We start from the raw sequence: 18,868 nt of genomic DNA on the forward strand, positions 1-18,868 counted from the left end.
AACATTTGCTAAAAAAGCAGTATTTTTGTAAGTTTTCCTAAAAAGAATAATATTATAAACTATATGTTATTGGATTATGGGCCTAGGCTCAAATAGTTTATGTTTTTTTGAATATTTGGCCCATATAAACGATTGAAAGTGGACCAAATTATTTGTCAAGATTCAAGAATACACGATTTTACTTCTATACATTTTATGAAGGGATAATTTCAAAAATATATATGTACAAAAACAACAAAAAAAATTATAAAAATACAGTTTGTACGAAATTTTTAATATTTTTACGATTTTTTAAATTTTATTTACATAAAATACGATTTTTTTATGTTGTACTCTTGTTATTTTATTGTTGATTTTTTTTGTTATTTTCTTATGTTGCATATGAATTCTTCTTTTTTAAGTTGGCAACATGGGTTGGTAAATTACATAGTATAATAACTTACCAAGCTAAAAAATAGTAATATTTTGTAACTTCACAGTGTAATTACATAAAATTCTCATAGATAACTTCAATTACTTTCAATTATATGGTTACTGTATAATTATCTAACTATACAAATATGCCAAACCTTGTAGTTACTTCGAATTATACTTAATTCCAATTACATAGTGACCTTTTAGTACTTACGCCCAATTCTCATTGGAAGAGTCTAACGAGAATCTTTTAATTACCTCAAATTACACACTTACAATATAATTACATGGTCAAACAAACATATCAAATTGTCTAATTACTTTCAATTACATCGTGACTTTCCAAACGTGATTAATAATTTTACATATAAAAAAACACAAAACATTCCCTTATTCGACATCTTTATAAGCTTTTCGTCGACCTATACAAGATCATTTTTACCTTCATCTCTGGAATCAACTCTCATTAAATCAATATAGGATTTACCGCGAAGTTCGCGTGCAAACACACCCTTAAAGTAGTCCACAACATTAACTCTCTTAAATTGCACTGGTGTCTTTGGTGTCACAAGGCTCGGTGTTGGACCTAGGTCACCATACAAGCTCGGACCATAAAATGTAGCAATAGAAAGCCTCTCTTTTTCTGCATTAACTGTTGCTCGATGCTCAATACTACGATAAATTCCATTTGTTATAATCTACACACAACCATACAAAAAATGATAATGAGTGCAAAAATATATATTTTTTTCCTTCTCAAATGACCTAATTATTAAAATAGGCAAACATAAAATTTTGTACCTCTGTCATGTCTCCAATATTGACAATAAAAGCATTAGGAAGTGGTTTAATAGGGATCCAAACCCCATCTTTTTTTATTTGTAGACCTTCCGTTTCGTTGATTTGAAGAAGAATGGTGAGACCTACGGGGTCTGAATGAGGGTTCAGGCCGATCACAAGCTCCGGCTGAGGACATGGAGGGTAGTAGTTCATCCTCATAGATTGCCACCCTTCTCCAAGTACCTCATTCATTTCATTTGGCTCCATTCCTAGGGCTTTTCCCATGAAATCAAACACTTTCTTGGCAACATTCTCTAGCTCTCTTGAGTAAGCTTCTAGGGTTTCTCTATACAAAAAATTTGATATAATAATTTATTACAAGTTGTATAGAAAGAAAATGTATATTTAGGCATTTTTATAGGTGCTGCTAAGATGTATTATTTTGATGAGTTGAATGAATTTTCTGATTTATCAAAATAATAACAATAATAAAGGTAAATAACTTGACCAAAGATCACATCAAAATCATATACTAAAGTATTTTTTTGATGAGTTTCGAGTAATGTAGTTTAATTTCCAAAAAAATATAACTAAATAAATAAATGTTAATTAATAGTCAAATTGCTAAACATTAAAATTTATTTTTATTTTCACAATTTAGCAACGTACAATTAATATCGGTAAGATACACTATTATTCATATCTTTTTTAGACATAATAAGTACTTATTATATTACAATAAAATTTGTAAAAATTAGTATTAAAATATTATTTTTTAGTAGCAATTATCACTTAAAGGTAGGGTTTTTTTAGTGATCTTCTTATAGTCTAAAACAAGCACTCATTTGATTTTAATCAAGATTTATATACATGCATAATGCATGTATTGTTCAATTTGTTATCTTTAAGAATAAAATATTATGTGGGTCTAATATGGACATAAAACTTTAACTTATTATATATCTTAATTATATGAGGGACATATTTAACTTATTGTAGTGGGGCCAAATCACAAATGAATTATATATATAGATTATATTTTTTTAGAGATATATATTAGATTTTCAGTATACCAAGTCGGTCTGAAATTTTTAGTGGGCTATAGGAAAAAAATATGAGTTTTTATTTAAAAAAAAATATATATAATTTTTTAAAATTAATAAAAAATTATGTAATTTGAAAAAAAAAAATTAAACCACTAAAATAAGGGGACCCTAAGTACAAACCTAAACCTACTTATATCCAGGAACAAACTTGGAACAATGTGATTATTTTTGTTTCGATAATTTTTTAATCATGTATAATTTTTTTACCTGATTAAATGTCGTGAATTTTAAATATAAAATTATTAAAATATTTTGCTACAATAAATTTACTAGTTTAAAAGGAGATAAGGTTTAAAAGGGTGTATTATAAATTTTTCATTATTATTATTATTTTATTTTAAATATAGGCGACATATATGCAGCCGAATGGGCAAATTTACAATTATTTCTAAACTTGACATTTTTTTTTGCAAAAACTAATTTAGGGAACAAAATCATACAAGTGTCAAAGTTCAAGCCACCAAAATACTATTTACTTTTCACCATACAATGAATATTATCAAAGAAACCATAGGAGTTAAAATTATATAATTATCAAACATGCAACTTGATGTAAAATCACTACAAAAAATCTTATTTTTAGTCACAACAAAATTTGTGACTAAAAATTAAAAAATTGTAACTAATCATCAACAATTTTTATGTTGCGACACTAAAAGGTCTATGACAAAAAGTATTAGTCATAAAAATTACAGTTTATTGTGACTAAAATATTTTTAGTTACAATACTTGTTCTGACTAAAACTAAATTAGTGACAACTTCTATCTAAATACTATATTTTAGTCACAAGTAATTTTTTGTTGTGATTAAAAGTCACATTTAATCACATAAAGTTTATGTTGTAGCTAAAAAATTGTCACTAAATGTAGCTGTTTCATGGGTTGTAAATATCGATTCCAAATCATTGAAAAATAATATATTTATATTGAAAGTTAAGTCAATAAAATTAATAATTGAATTAGGGTTTAGGTATACCTGAAAGGGAGAGGTAATTTGGGTAACAAATGAGATTTTCTCAAGTGATTTGGTTGAGTGACAATATAGAACATATCTGCCCAATCAAGCTTTTGCTCTTCACACACTACAAAAGCTTGCCCTAATCCCTCCAATTCCCCACTTTGTTGCCTAAACTTATTTTTCTCTTCTATTGGCATATTGAAAAATTCTTTAATTCTTGATTTTACATTCTCCATTAGTAAAGGGCTCACTCCATGATCCACCAACTGAAATATTTATAAAATTAATTAATTAATATTAATTCATAATAATCAAAAGAATAATGTGATCTAATAATAATAACTCAAATTTTGATTAATTAATTATGACATTTAAACAACACCCATAAGTTATTTTACACCAATATTGATACAAAGCTCTTGGACACCCTATTGTGTTTTGTGGTATTTCTCAAAACCATCATAAGGAAGACATTTATATAAATATATATATATATGTAGGGATTCTAATAAAAATATTAAATTTTAGGGGTTTATTGAAAAATACCTCTTTTATTTATCAATTAATCAAATTTACTTTTAATTTTATATTTAATTGAAACATACATCTTTTCATATGTGTTGTACCTAAAATATCTTAACATAAGAGAGTCACATGGAGAGTACATTGAGGTGATAGGGGTAAAATCGCTAAATTGTTCAAAAAAAAGAGGTAAAAAATGATAGACTTTAAAAAAGAGGGTAAAAATAAAATAGGACAATATAAAAAGGGTATAGAATCTGATTTCCTTTAAATTTTACTGTTACACGGAAAATTTTAATAAAATAATGTTCTTTTTATAAAACAACCGTAAAATAACAAAATAAAACAATTAAAACTACAGTGGAATAACTAAAAAATAACTGTGTACACAGTATAATATAAAACTTACACAATATTTTTGAAAAAAATTCTACCCCACAATTTGAAAGTAAACAAAAATTAAAAATTTCAGTATATAGTGTAAAAAATCCTATTTATATTAGGTGTTAATAGATAGGTCCGACCCTGAGTAATAACGGGCACAAAAAAAAAAATTCTTTTGAGTGATATATATCTAAGGTGGAGTGTGAGTATTATTGGATGATTTCTAAGCACGGACCTAGCCCGCCTTAGCTCAAAATTAGACCTTTTAGTAGATAGAAGTAGCAATTCGTATTATTATCGTGTCAAGATTAGCTGTTACGAACAACTCTCAAACTCAAACATAACTATTAATGTATTAATCGTGTCAAAAACTAAAATTTAAATTCAACCCCTTTATAAATAGGTTGATATGATCTAACTACTTTACCATGTTTATATAAAAAAGTATGCTTGATGTTTAATTTATTAACTTATTAACATGTATTTATAACAAATATAAGAGCAATTTAACGTATCTATATTCTATTTAACTAACAGAATACAATGTGTATGTAATAAATATAAAAGTATATATTTTTAACCCAAACTCATTTAAGAAAAACCAAACATAACCTAATCGATAATCAAATTAATTTAATTTCTTACTCTACAATTAATAATTACTAAAAGTGAGACTACATAATTAAATATAATTATGTTAATTGTAAATTATTATTATTATTATTACCTGGAAAAAACCCCAGTGTTTGGAAGCTAAGTGAAGCTTTTGGAGTTCTGATTCCATAGTGAATTTATGAGAAGAAAACAAGTTGTTGAAGTGAATAATTGGAATATTATTTGAAGAAGAAAAAGTAGTATTAATTACAATGGCATGATCTTGATCTGGACGTTGGTATCTTTGTGGAACTATTTTCTTATTATTATTATTATAAATTTCCTTGGCTACCTCTTGAACCAGAGGCACTGGTAGTGACCCTCCAAGCTTTATCTCTTCTGATTTATTTTCTTCCATTTTTATATATATATATATTTATCAAAATTATAATAGAAGAGAAGAAGAAGAAGAAGAAGAAGTTATATTGTATATATATATATATATATATATATATATTATTAGAAGTCCATATATGAGATATATATATAGAAAGTCTGTGACAAAATAGTTTCTTGTCCTATTATATAAATGCATGTGTGTATATAGTTCATTCTAGAAACTTATAGTAGAAATATAATCTCTCTTTATTACAAAGAAAACAAAATAAAAAATAAAAAATAATTATTTTTATTGATAATTTTTTAGTAATTATAATATAAATTTTTTGTAACTATATATGTATGACTTTTGGTCATAATAAAAAATTATTCGTAATTAAAATATAGTATTTAAATACTTTTAGCCATAGATTTTTTAGTCACAACATGAGAATGATGATTTTTGTAACTAATACTTTTAGTTACGGACTTTTTAGTTACAATATAGGAATAATGATTTATAAATAGTCACAATTTTTTTACTTTTACTCACAAATTTTGTTGTGACTAAAAGTAAAAAAATTTTGTAATGTATGAGGGACCACAAACATTTCCAATGACTTGTTTAATAAATAGTTAGTAATTACACACACAAAAAAATAGTAGTTAATATTTAAAATGATAAGTTTCAATTTTTATGGGTCATGTGAATTAAGGAGTATAAATTTCTTAATTACATTCAATTACACACTTATAGTGTAATTACCTTAAATTACACTTAAATCTAATTTTTTTATGGCTCTCCAAACACACTCTAATTATATTCGGCCGGCATGAGTTGTTGGGACTTCATTTGATCTCCTAGTTTTTTTTTTTTTAATTTTTACTTCAAACTCCTAAATCTTTTTTCTATCATGTGCACTACTGTATATAATTATTATATATCTATATTGTTAAAAGTTTTTTGCGGCTAAACCCTCCCAATTATCGTTTTACTTGCACTTAACCATTTAAGATTAAATTTTGACAGTAAAACCTTTTAAACTACTGAAATATTAACAAATTTAAGATGTCATCCAGTTAACTACAACCGTGGGTTGTTTATGTGTACACTCTTGTACACATGACACGTTTATATTGATACACCTAATATTTTAATGTCAAAAATATTTCAAAATTAAATAAAATTATAAAAATAAAAATTAAAAAATAAAAAATATTATGAATTTTGAAATATTTTTTTATAATTTTACAATAATAATATTGAGTATATCAATATAAATGTGTCACGTGTACAAGAGTGTACACATAAGCAGTCTCTGTTGGCAAGTTAACTGTAAAAAATTGATAACACATTAAATTTGCTAATAGTTCAGTAGTTTGGAGGGTTTTACCACCAAAATTTCAATAAGGTGCATCTTGTTTTTCGGTAGCCCAAGAATTCCACGGTTAAGCGTGCTTGGCTTGGGGTAATTTTAGGATGGGTGATCTCCTGGGAAGTTTTCTCAGGAAGCGTGTGCGAGTGAGGACAAAGTACGCTGAAAACACTCGTGTTGGTCTGTAAGGTCAATCGTCAGTCCATGAAGTAGCCATAGTGACGTACTCGTGTATAAGAGCCATCATTGCGTGGGTGTAAGTGCCCAATGGAGGCTTGAAGCGGGGATATTACAAATGGTATTAAAGCCTTGACCCAACTAGAAGTGTGGTCGACGAGGACGTCAGACCCCGTAAGGGGGGGGGGGTGATTGTGACAGTCAATAGTCCCGTAATTCGTAAGGAGAAATACCGGGTAAGCTGTGCAATTCCACATTGCCTGGGGAAGGTCAAGTGTGATGATTCCGTGACTGTGTAGGAATGAGACTACACAGTTGAAGAGCGCTTAAATTGATTGATTGGTACTACTTATATTAACAAGGTGCATCTTGTTTTTTGGTAGCCCATCACGAAAGAACTCCACAATTAAGCGTGCTTGACCTGGGGTAATTTTAGGATGGGTGACCTCCTCAGAAGTTTTTCTAGAAGTGTACGAGTGAGGTGGAAACACTCGTGTTGGTCTGTAGTGCCAGTCGTTAGTCCATGAAGTAGTCATAGTGACGTACTCGTGTATAAGAGTCATCATTCTGTGGGTGTAAGGGCCCAATGGAAGCTGGAAGCGAGGACGTTATAATATTAATAGGTTTACTATTAAAATCTGTAGCTCCTAACACTTCAAGATACACAATTAATACACAAAAATATTTCATGGTATTTTTGCAATTCAAGTTATGCGTCCACAACAAAAATTGGTAAAAAAATAAAAAACCACAGAGTCCAAACAGAACTCGATCCAACCCAATAGCAAGACTTAAAACCCTAAAATTGAGATTAACACCTCAGAACAACTCGAGACACAAACTCAAAGCTTCTTCGTCTTCTCCAAGAGAAAGCTAGGGTTTCAAGCACACAATCTCGAGGATCGATCACTCTCACGCAATCATAGATATTAAACACAAAAAATCAAGAACACAAGCGCACACACACAAATGAAAGATTGGAGTTAGGGATTTAAGAGAAACAAACAGAAATTGAGTAAATCTAAAGACCGCAGTTTGATCTCAGAGTTCACCTCAAAATGATGGGCTACGTCTCCGTGAAAGCGCTTGATTCTTACTAATCCAAACAGGTATTACAAAGTTTTCAACAGATTTCGAGTCACAACTTTTTGATTGATAATTTATTTTGATTTTCTTTCTTTTTCTCTCTCTCTCTCTCTCTCTCTCTCTCTCTCTCTCTCTCTCTCTCTCTCTCTCTCTCTCTCTCTCTCTCTCTCTCTCTCTCTCTCTCTCTCTCTATTTCTTTCTTTGTATAGGAAAAACAACTGAGCTCGAGAATCTTCTCACTCTACTTTCACTCTCTACAACTATCAATTCTATTGAGTATTATGAAGATCCTCTTTTGTAATGATTTAGGTTCTTTATAAGAGGATTTTGATAGTTTGTTTGAGAGGTGTCCTTAATTCATTTTTATGGTAAATTAATTATACATGCACTCATAGTGAATTATAACGAGTAGGGTACATGAACACACTATCCACATATAATCATACTTTATTGCAATTTAACAAAAATTAAACATAAACAATATATAGTGATGCATAAATTCCAACTATATAAAAGTTAAGTAACATTAAAATCTATTTTCTTAAACTATTCTTACAACATCTTGAAATTTAGAAATTGAGAGCAAGTACATACATGGTCTCTATTTTCTTATAATTTATTTTAAATAAAATTTGCAACTTATTCATTAAACCAAATCATATCCATCAAAATATAGAAAACATTCTTTTATTCAACTTCTTTATCAAGCTCTTTAGTATTTTTTAGGCAATATTACCTTACCCTTCTTTGTTTGGATTGCTCCTCACCAAATCAATATAAGATTTACCGCGAAGTTCGCGTGCGAAAAATTTTCTAAAGTAATCCTCAACACGAACTGTTTTGAACTGTGCTGGTGTCTTTGGTGTTACAAGGCTTGGTGCCGGACCTATGTCACCATACAAGCTCGGACCATAAAATGTGCCTATGGAAAGTCTCTCATTTTCTGCATTAACTGTTGCACGATGCTCAATACTACGATAAACTCCATTCGTCATAATCTACACATCCATACAAAATATAATATGTATATAAGTAGGAAATTTTATTTATTTGACCTAATTAGAAAGAGAAATATTAAAACGCACCAGTGATGTTTAGTACCACTTAAAGTGTTATATTGCTATGGATAGAATTAAGGATTAGGTCCTACATGATTTAATTTAATAATTATAATTGAATATCGTTAGTCATTTATAAAGCGTTACCTCAATATAGTATTAGACACTACTGGTATCTAATAATAATAATAAATTAAAAATTTGTTGCATATTCACTAAAATGTTAAGTCATTGATACCTCTAGCATGTCTCCAATGTTGACAATAAAAGCATTAGGAAGGGGTTTGATAGGGATCCAAATTCCATCTTTCTTGATTTGAAGACCTTCCGTTTCATTGATTTGGAGAAGAATTGTAAGGCCTATGGAGTCCGAATGAGCGTTCAAGCCGATCACAAGCTCGGGTTGAGGACACGGCGGGTAGTAGTTCATCCTCATAGTTTGCCATCCTTCCCCAAACAATTCACTCATTTCATTAGGCTTCATCCCTAGAGCTTTTCCCATTAAGTCAAGCACTTTCTTGGCTATATTTTCTAGCTCTATTGAGTAAGCTTCAATGGTTTCCCTATGCAAAGTGTGTGATATTTTAATAAATTTTAAAAAAACTAGAAAGCCAATTTGAGCAACCAATATTAATTCATATATAAATGTTGGATAACCATTGCAATTTCAAAAAAGTTAAATAATGTATCCAAATTTTTTCAGATAATAAACATAATCTTATATTATTATATATAGTACATAATAATTTTATTTACATATATTTATTTACTTATTCTTCTTAATAATGTCTTGTTCTTATGGAATAAAAATAGAAAATGAATAATATTTATAATTAATTATAGTTATATTTAAAACTATATATATATTTTTTATCTAAGGTGGATTAGACATGCCTTTAAAATCTTTCTAAACTTGGAGCTCCAAAAAATTAATATAACACATATAGTCATGCATGGTGGGTCTACACTAAAATTAATGTGATTAGTTTTCCAACTACTACATTATCTTATCTTATATGATTTAACATATTAGATTCTAGAAATAATTAGTTATTATTTTATTTATATAACAAATAATTAATGGTGAATTAGACAAACTAATAATTTACAAAAAATTACGAACTAGTATTTTTTTTAAATTACATTATTTAAACATGTGAAAATATATGTGAGAATTTAATATTTATTTACGTAACAGTATTTAATAAATTAAAATTAAATTAGTGATAATCTGTATTTAAGTCCGGCCTTAGGTATAGACAGATTAGTCCTGTGTCTAGGGCCCATTTAGCCCTGCCCCCCCTAAAAAACTTTTTTTTTTTAAAAAAATAAAATTAACATATTTTTTTACTAATTTTAAAAAAATATTATATTTTTTTTTTCTAAATAAGAGCCTAAAAATATTTTACATCCTATGATCCACAAAATTTCAGAGTCAGCCGACCATACTTGTATTTAAATACTACTTTTATAATAAGTAATTTTTTTATTGTAAATAGAGGTGATCGATATCTTTATAATCATATTAATAAAGTGCGATCGAAAATATTAATAATTAGGTTATAATTATTACCTGAAAGGAAGAGGCAATTTGGGTAACAAATGAGGTTTTCTAAGGTGTTTTGGGAGTGTGACAAGGAAGAACATGTCAGCCCAATCAAGCTTTTGATCCTCAGAAACCACAAAAGCTTGCCCTAATCCTTCCAAATCCCCAATTTGTTGCCTAAACTTGTTTTTTTCTTCTATTCCCATATTGAAAAATTCTTCAACCATTTCTTTCACATTCTCCACCAACAAAGGGCTTACTCCATGATCCACCAACAATAAATATATAAATATATAAATATATATTTTTCATAATTATAAAATAATTAATATTATTACACAAATTATTAAGATACATATTTAATCAAAAAAATAACGATTATAAAATTAATTATAATTAGGGTAAATACCATTTTAGACTCAGTATTTTGTAAAATTTATTGATTAGACTTATGTTTTGCTAAATAACAAAATAATACTTTTTGAACTGATTTTTTGTCAAAATAAAACTTAATAATAACTTGACTTGGAGATGTTATAACCAAACATGTTATATTTTTTTGCATCTGTTCATGCTTGAAACTGACTTCAAGTTAGTTATATTAAAAAAAAATAACAAAAATTAAATTCAAGCTACATTTTGTAGAATTTTGAAAAGTACAGCATCTAATGATACATTATTTAATAAAATATAGAATGTTCGATCGATAATTTTTGTAAAACATAAAGTCCAAAATACTATTAATAAACTTTAGGCTAATTAGAGTTTTTGTCCCCTGAACTTTGACATATACCAAATGATGTCTCCTGAACTTTTAAGGTCGTTAAAAATACCCCCTGAACTATTGAGATTGTTGGATTAAATGACTTTTGTCTAATTTCATTCAATTTAACTATTTCATTGATTGTTTATGTACTAAACCATGCTCCCCAGACTTTGATAACTACCAAATCATGTCCTCGAACTTTGACATGTACTAAATCATGCCCCTTGAACTTTCATTAATGTTAGATTTTTTTTACTAAAATTAAACAAAAGTCCTTAAATCCAACAATCTCAATAGTTCAGGGGGTATTTTTAACAACCTTAAAAGTTCAGGGAGCATGATTTGATACATGTCAAAGTTTAGAGGCAAAAATCATAATCCTAAAAATCTATTATTATAACTTTACATTCATGCATATATTATCAATATATAAACTAATTAAATTAAATTTTCATAATTAAAACAATTAATTAATATTATTATCAATTAATTAATATTATTATTATTACACAAAATAATACATAATTGTATAAATTGTTACCTGAAAAAAACCCCAATCTTTAGAAGCTAAGTGAAGCTTTTGGAGTTCTGATTCCATAGTGGATTTGTCAGAAGAAACCAATTTATTGAAGTGAATAATTGGTATATTTGAAGAAGAAGAAGAAAAAGTGGTATTATTGTAAATAATTGAATCTTGATTTGGATGTTGGTATCTCAATGGAACTACTTTATTTTTATTATTACCAATTTCTTTGGCTAACTCTTGAACCAAAGGGACTGGAATTGAGCTCCCAAGCTTATTTATCTCTGAATTTTTTTCCATTGTATATATATAAATATTAATAAATATAAAATAGTTTTTATTATATAGTACTTTTGCAAAGAGAGAAAGAAAAAAAAAAGGAAAATTAAGGAATAATTATTAAGTACTTGATGTTGAAGAAATTTATATAGATGATGACTATATATATAGAGAGAAGAAAGTATGGCAAAGAGTATTCACACAAAATTATATGACAACAAGTTTTGAATTGTCTTTTCATACAATAATAGAGAAAACACAATACACGTTTTAAATAATAGTAATAACATTATCCCATATTTTTTTTAAAAAAAAAAAAATGAAATAAAGATGCTGTTTGGTAACACTTTTGTTTTCTAATTTTTTAATCACAAAATGAAAGTAAAATTTTTGTTTTTAAAATTTTTGATTTTGGAAAACAAAAATGCGTTCTGTAACCACTTTTGTTTTTCAATTTTAAAAACAGAAAACGAAAGTGTGTTCTGTAAAGTTTATTTTTATTTTTATTTTTTTAATTTTATTTAAGTCGGGTCTAGGTCCGGGGTCGAATTCGGATCTGGGTCTGAGGTCGGGTTCAGCACAAGGGCCGTGAGAGAGGATTTGGATCCGGGTCTTGTCGGAGTTCAAAATATTGATTAAGAAAAAAAAATGTTTAAAAAAATATTGAAACTGATTTTTTTTTTTTAAAAAAAAAATTTGATTCTCAATTAAAAAATTGAAAAGCAAAAACAGTTTTATAGAACATGTTTTTAAAAAATATTTTCACTTTTCTAATTTTAAAAATAAAAAACTGATTAAAAAAATATTACCAAACGCCACCAAAATGTTTGGTAACTATTTCAATTTTTAGTTTTTGAAATAACTTTGGCTTTTGGAGGTCACTATGGAATTTAAAAATTTCTCCAAAAGTTAATAATGTGTTAGCTACTAAGTTATAGTTTTATGATAGAGTTTTGATAATTGGATAAAATGTTATATTTAATGTGATTTTTGTATATATAAAAAAAAATATGTGAATGTTTTGTTGACTTATCAAGTGTGTCGTGGTGGTGCTAAGAGTATTCTTCATATTATGGTTGAATGTATATTTGCTAATTTTTGTTGGCAGAGATTTGATGATTTGGTTTTACAATCCCCACTACCAGATTTTTTTTGGTTGGTTCTCTAATGTGGCGTGCTCGTAATGATTTGGTTTTGGCAAAGCGAAAATTCTGTTGCTAATGGAGTTGTTTCATCTGCTCTAGCTTATCTCAATCAATAGATGAATGCTCAAAAACATGGTACTTGCATAAGGGAATATGCTTCTTCCTCTGTTGTCGATAGTGAGCGTTTGATGATACCTATTGTTTTTTTTTTTAAATGAAATATAAACTTCATTGAAATTTAGCATTCAGAATACAAAAGTTCCTGAAAATCAGGTGGTAGGTTCTGAGTATGAATGCTACAACTAGAAAAACATCGAGAGTGCCTAGCCACATAGTGGGCAACTCGATTAGTTGATCGTTTAATAAAATTAACATGACAAAGTTCAATGTGGATGCTTTTGGTGTTACTGGGACTGGTAGCTTTGGGGTTGAATGGGTAGCGCGTGATCATGGTGGTAATGTTATTGAGGTAGAGTCGAAATTTGTGTCTCGTTATGTACAGCCAAATATGACAAAAGCGATAAGTGTCAAGGAAGTTCTTAGCTGGATTAAACATTAGACCTTTTCTCAAGTGGTTGAAGTTGATTGTCAATTGGTTGTTCATATGCAATTTACCATACACAACAAATGTCTTCTTCGTCTGGCTTGATTATTTTGGATTGTAAACGTCTATTTGCTTTTTTACGCAATATTTATATTGTCTTTGTTAAGTTATCTGTGAATAAGGCAACTAATTGTTTGGTGTGTTTTACTTGTTCTTTAGTATTTATATACTAATAAAATAATACTTGTGAGAGATGCAAATTTCAGCTATAAAATTGAGCCTTTCATAGAAAGTTGATTGACTAGAAAAATTACTAAAAACATACATCCTCTTAATCTTGTTTACCTTTTAATGTGATCTAATAGTCAAAGTAGTTCATTTGTACAGAAAAAAATTTTTTTGAGTGTGTATTAAAGTATTTTATTAATTCGATGCTGCTCTTCCTTAGTGTAATAGATTGTAATTATTGGTACACTTTATTAAGTAAAAAAAAAAAGAAAATGTGCTTTGGAAATAGTTATAGTTAATTCATTTTTCATTTGGTGTAATGGATCATAATTATTGTATATATATCTTTATAACATCAAGGATAACAATGCCAAAAGCTTAGCAATAACAAACTCATTAAGTTGTGATTGATTTATTATATGAATATTAATTTTTAATTTATTTTTAGATTAATTTAAGAATAATTTGTAGTTAGATTATTAAGTTTTCTTAAACATTAATATATTGCATTCAATTTACTTTTAATTTGTAACACTATTATTTAGATTAATTGAATATATGTAAAAATAATCTCAAACAATAACTAATAATATTTTTTCTTTAATTATTTATTGTATAATTTTTACATAAAGTAAAAACCATCTAACATAAAATTAAGTATAAGTGCACGTAATTTTCTTCTAGTATATATATATATATAAATATATAATGTTGTTGGTAATTCAATCTTGGTTTGGGATTGTGAATATTGAAACTTGGTAACTGGTTACTAATTAATAATTTGAAAGCAGCATATAACTTTTTTATTATTCTTGGTAATTGTTTCTTATCTTGCACCAAACCTTAAATAAGTCAAAATTTGATGCCATCTTAATTTCTTTTTGACAAAGGTTACTATTTTACAAATCAACTTTTTATTGGAATTCTTAGAAAAAAAACTTTTTATTAGAGCTTCAAGTTTATCACATATTATTGGTCTAAAATATACATAAAAGGATGTGATAAAAGATCCTAGATAAAAATTACTTACAAACTCTATCTAACTTATTTATACATAAGCTGGTTCATATAAACTTTTCATTTATGTAAAATTTTTATTTTTATCAGGTCGATTTATTATGCTAGGGTTTTGTAAAACGACACTCCATAGGACGGCCTTGAGGGAATCGTTTCAGATCATTGCAATAGTTGTAAATCATGAAATACTTTTGCACCCATCTAAGCCTCCTTCGACCGGGGGCATCGAGCCCTAGTGGCACAGCTGCATTGGCTGATGATTTGGCAGTGCATGGTGGCGATGATCGAGACACCACACAAGCATTGGCGTCATTGAAATTGCGATAGTAGGCGTTGAAGGGAGCCTTGGACCAATCGGTCTTCACTAACCCTCCTCGCGTTGCCCATTGGTCAGCGTTCCATAGGCTCGAGTATAGCTTCATTGGTTGCTTATTAGGGAATGGCACTCCTCTTCTCTCTTCATTGTTGAAAACTCTTATGGGAGTGTTATCTACCATAAATCTATACAACAACTCATGTTAAATAAACAAAAATAAAAATAATTTTAACTATACAATAAAAAATGATGATGTTCTCACTTAAAATTATACATTATTAATCTGAATTTATTTACTCTATAAAAATTAAGAAAAAACAAATTATTATTTTTGGTAAAATTTTAATAGTCATATAATTTTTATTTATTTTTTTACAATTTTTTTAATTATAATTTTACAGTGTTTTATAAAAACAACAAAAAAATAACAGAACAACAACATAAAAATAACAGGGCAACAGCATGTAAATAAGAATGTAAAACACTAGTCCGTATATTTTCGTAACAAAAAATTTATAAATTGTAAAAATATTTAGTCTATATAACTATATTTTTATGAATATTATGAGTATAAAAATATCCCCACATATAATACATGTATGCATATGATTATACTTTAATTTTCTTAACTATAAATATATATATACATTAATAATTAAATAGAAAATCTTACATGATGTTGTGATTGTTCCAAAGAATGGAATAGGTGTGGAAATTGGTTGTGGGGTCAAACCATAGGTAGAATTGTTGTTCTCTATCTCCTTTTCCTTGTGTGTACACATTAGTGTGTACTATGTAAGGATCACCACTCAAATTCCCCAAAAACTCAAAATCAATTTCATCATGATTTACTCCTTGAGAAGATAGCTACATATACATACATGTTTATTAATTATTGATAATGACATATATTAGAATAGACTAATTAATAATTTTTTAAAATAAAGTATTACTCATACTAATTTTGAAATGCGAAAGGACATCCAGATGTTTAATACTATTATGAAGTGTCATATCAACATGATTGGTTTGAAATAGAACTTAGTAAAAAAATTTAAGTTTTTATTATAAGAATAAATGATATTTTTAAAAATTATTAAAAAATATTTTTTTTAAGAATAATTACATAAGGCACTATTTTTTGTAAAATATTTACATTTTTACGTTCAAAGAATGTTTTTTTTACATTTTTACGGTTTTCCAAAAAATAACACGAAAACAACATAAAATCAACAAGAAAATAACATAAAAGTAACATGAAAATAATATCAAAATAACAACAAAAAAACAACAAAAATAACATACATATAACAAAAAATTAACAACAAATGAACAAAATTTCAACATAAAAAGACCGAATTTTATGTAAATAAAATAAAAAAAAACGTAAAAATGTTTAAAATTTCGTGAAACCGTATTTTTGTTATTTTTGTTCATTTGTGAAAGTAACCTTTTTTTTTTATTTGGACCCTTAAAATAGATAAGTCCTAATTAATAGTCCGCCTTAACTTATGAAAGTTAATATAATTTAATATCATGTACTACTTATTTTTTAAAATAATAATTATAGAAAATCACTAATTATTTATAGGGAGTTACCTTATTAGTGTCATTAGATCATGATGCCTAACAACTATATACTAAAAAATAATCTTTTAAATAAGGTATAAAAAATTGATATATATATACATATAAATATATATTTTTTGGTAAAATTAGCAGTGTTATACCGCGATATTAGTATTTCTATTTTTATAACCTGTGACGATGGAAAGTATTTTACTCATGAGTAATTTACAATACTAAAAATAAAATTTAAATAGTATTACGTATTCTTTTTTTTTTATACACGTGCAACTAACTATTTTAAATTATTTAAATCCATAATTACTATATATATATATAGAGATTCTCTTATATAGTACTTGAGTATAGAGAGAGTGTAGTGAGTGATGACATACATAGTAGGCGGTGACGGTACCGGCGGAGTTACCGGCGACGAGCTTAAGTTGCATATCAATCCTACCAAACAAGTATTGTCTTTTGGAAGTGAAACCTGAGCCAGAAATAGAGTCAAGAGAGAGTGTGAGAACTTTGCCTCCTTCCACTATTTTGGCTCTTTGGCCACCCCATGTCAACTCAAATTCTTCAAACAAGTTACCATTTACCAAACTAGTACTCTTTGTGTTAATTGATACCAAAACCAAAACAAATATCATCACTACTACTATACCTCTCATATTTTTATGTATATATGTCTAGAATATATATATTGATTGTATATGATTGTTGTTGATTGAGTTTGGTAGATGGTGTATTTATATATATAATGAAATTTGTTGTCTTTATATATATGCTGGCAATGGGAAAGATATAGCTCAGCAGCAACTTTATGTGTTGGCAAATATATATAAATTGTCATATAAGTTAAGATTGTGTTTATAAAAATATTAGGGTTATTGTATGGGGGTATTTTTATTTTTATATTTTAAAATAGTTTTTTATTATTATTATTTTTATAGAATTACACACAAAAAATTCCTATAGCAATTAACAGAACAACATAAATCGCAATCAAAATTCGTATAGTAATCCACATAAAAATTACTTAAAAAATCATCGAAACAACTCAAACCGTAAATTTAAAAAATAATATATGAAATAATTTCCCTTTTATATATATAAAAAAATATTTATATATTTTATATATATAAAAAATAATATTGAAAAAAATTTATGTATAATATATTGTTTGAATTTTAATTTTAACATTTTAAGTCATTTGAAATTTTATAAAATATATTTGGATTGTCCTTATATATAAACAATGAGGATTTCAAATCCACTTAATTTTAGAGTTTTTAGTTTATAATTTTTACTATAATATAAAAAAAATATTGACTAAAAAGAATTGTACACCTTATGTATTTACTTTTATATAAATATCTATTCTATATAAAGTGTGCCTATATAACTGAAATTATTGGTTTATGAGAAATTCAGGGGTGACTTTTGATTTTTATTTAATAAAATAATAAAATATTATTTATATATAATAAAATAATAATAAAACAAATCCTATTAATATTTGAACTGATATTAAATAGCTCTCCCCTATTTAAAAAAGAAAACAACCACGTAGTACAGTATTCATTTACGCGAGCAGTATATGACGTTGAGTAGAAATCACTTTCTTTATTATCATGTTAAAGTCTAAAGTAAACATGGGTATGTATGCACACATGAAACATTGTCTTACATAAACATTAATGGAATCATTGGAACAAGCAGTATTTTTCTTATATGGTCGAAATATGAATTGTGCAGGAGCTTTTTTCTGAAGTTGGTGATCTGAAACGTTATTCAATCCATTACGACCGAAGCGGTAGATCGAAGGTACCTAGCAAAGTTTGGCATAATTAGATTAGATCATTTCCGATGATTCATTCTATGCTACTGTAGCTTAGAAAAAAAAAAGCTCTTTCTCTTAGTGATTAAAATTTTTGATCAATTAATAATTAATAATAAAAATAAAATAAAATATCTAATTGAAATACACCTCACCATGCGTGTATAAGTATATATGATGCAATTAAAAAATAAATTAACCATTATATATGACTTACACTACACTAAAATTAATTATCATTTATTACCCTGATTTTAATGTT

At 27.2% G+C, this 18,868-nt stretch overlaps 3 protein-coding genes across 4 annotated transcripts; all 3 read right to left on the minus strand.

Moving 5' to 3' along the window:
* Window positions 1-559: 559 nt before the first annotated feature.
* LOC115697561 (protein SRG1) lies at window positions 560-12,128 on the minus strand. 2 transcript variants are annotated; one of them, XM_061101624.1, is made up of 4 exons: window positions 11,687-12,128; window positions 3,277-3,524; window positions 1,216-1,540; window positions 560-1,112 (listed from the first exon to the last, which is right to left on the minus strand). In XM_061101624.1, the coding sequence occupies exons 1-4, from the start codon at window positions 11,966-11,968 to the stop codon at window positions 837-839; spliced, it is 1,131 nt and encodes a 376-aa protein (XP_060957607.1). In that variant the 5' UTR covers window positions 11,969-12,128; the 3' UTR covers window positions 560-836. The 2 variants fall into 2 exon arrangements, with proteins under 2 accessions (XP_060957607.1, XP_030480489.2); XM_030624629.2 differs by lacking the exon at window positions 11,687-12,128 and adding an exon at window positions 4,892-5,284.
* LOC115697564 (oxoglutarate-dependent flavonoid 7-O-demethylase 1) lies at window positions 8,264-10,692 on the minus strand. Its single transcript, XM_030624632.2, has 3 exons — window positions 10,407-10,692; window positions 9,072-9,396; window positions 8,264-8,773 (listed from the first exon to the last, which is right to left on the minus strand). Exons 1-3 carry the CDS (start codon window positions 10,604-10,606, stop codon window positions 8,513-8,515), a joined length of 786 nt encoding a protein of 261 aa, XP_030480492.2. The 5' UTR covers window positions 10,607-10,692; the 3' UTR covers window positions 8,264-8,512.
* A 2,700-nt stretch (window positions 12,129-14,828) lies between the features above and the next one.
* Window positions 14,829-17,495, minus strand: LOC115696796 (xyloglucan endotransglucosylase/hydrolase 2-like). Its single transcript, XM_030623680.2, has 3 exons — window positions 17,159-17,495; window positions 15,871-16,064; window positions 14,829-15,382 (listed from the first exon to the last, which is right to left on the minus strand). Exons 1-3 carry the CDS (start codon window positions 17,435-17,437, stop codon window positions 14,986-14,988), a joined length of 870 nt encoding a protein of 289 aa, XP_030479540.2. The 5' UTR covers window positions 17,438-17,495; the 3' UTR covers window positions 14,829-14,985.
* Window positions 17,496-18,868: the final 1,373 nt, after the last annotated feature.

This window comes from Cannabis sativa, chromosome 7, assembly GCF_029168945.1.
Source record: "Cannabis sativa cultivar Pink pepper isolate KNU-18-1 chromosome 7, ASM2916894v1, whole genome shotgun sequence".
Lineage (NCBI taxonomy): Eukaryota > Viridiplantae > Streptophyta > Magnoliopsida > Rosales > Cannabaceae > Cannabis > Cannabis sativa.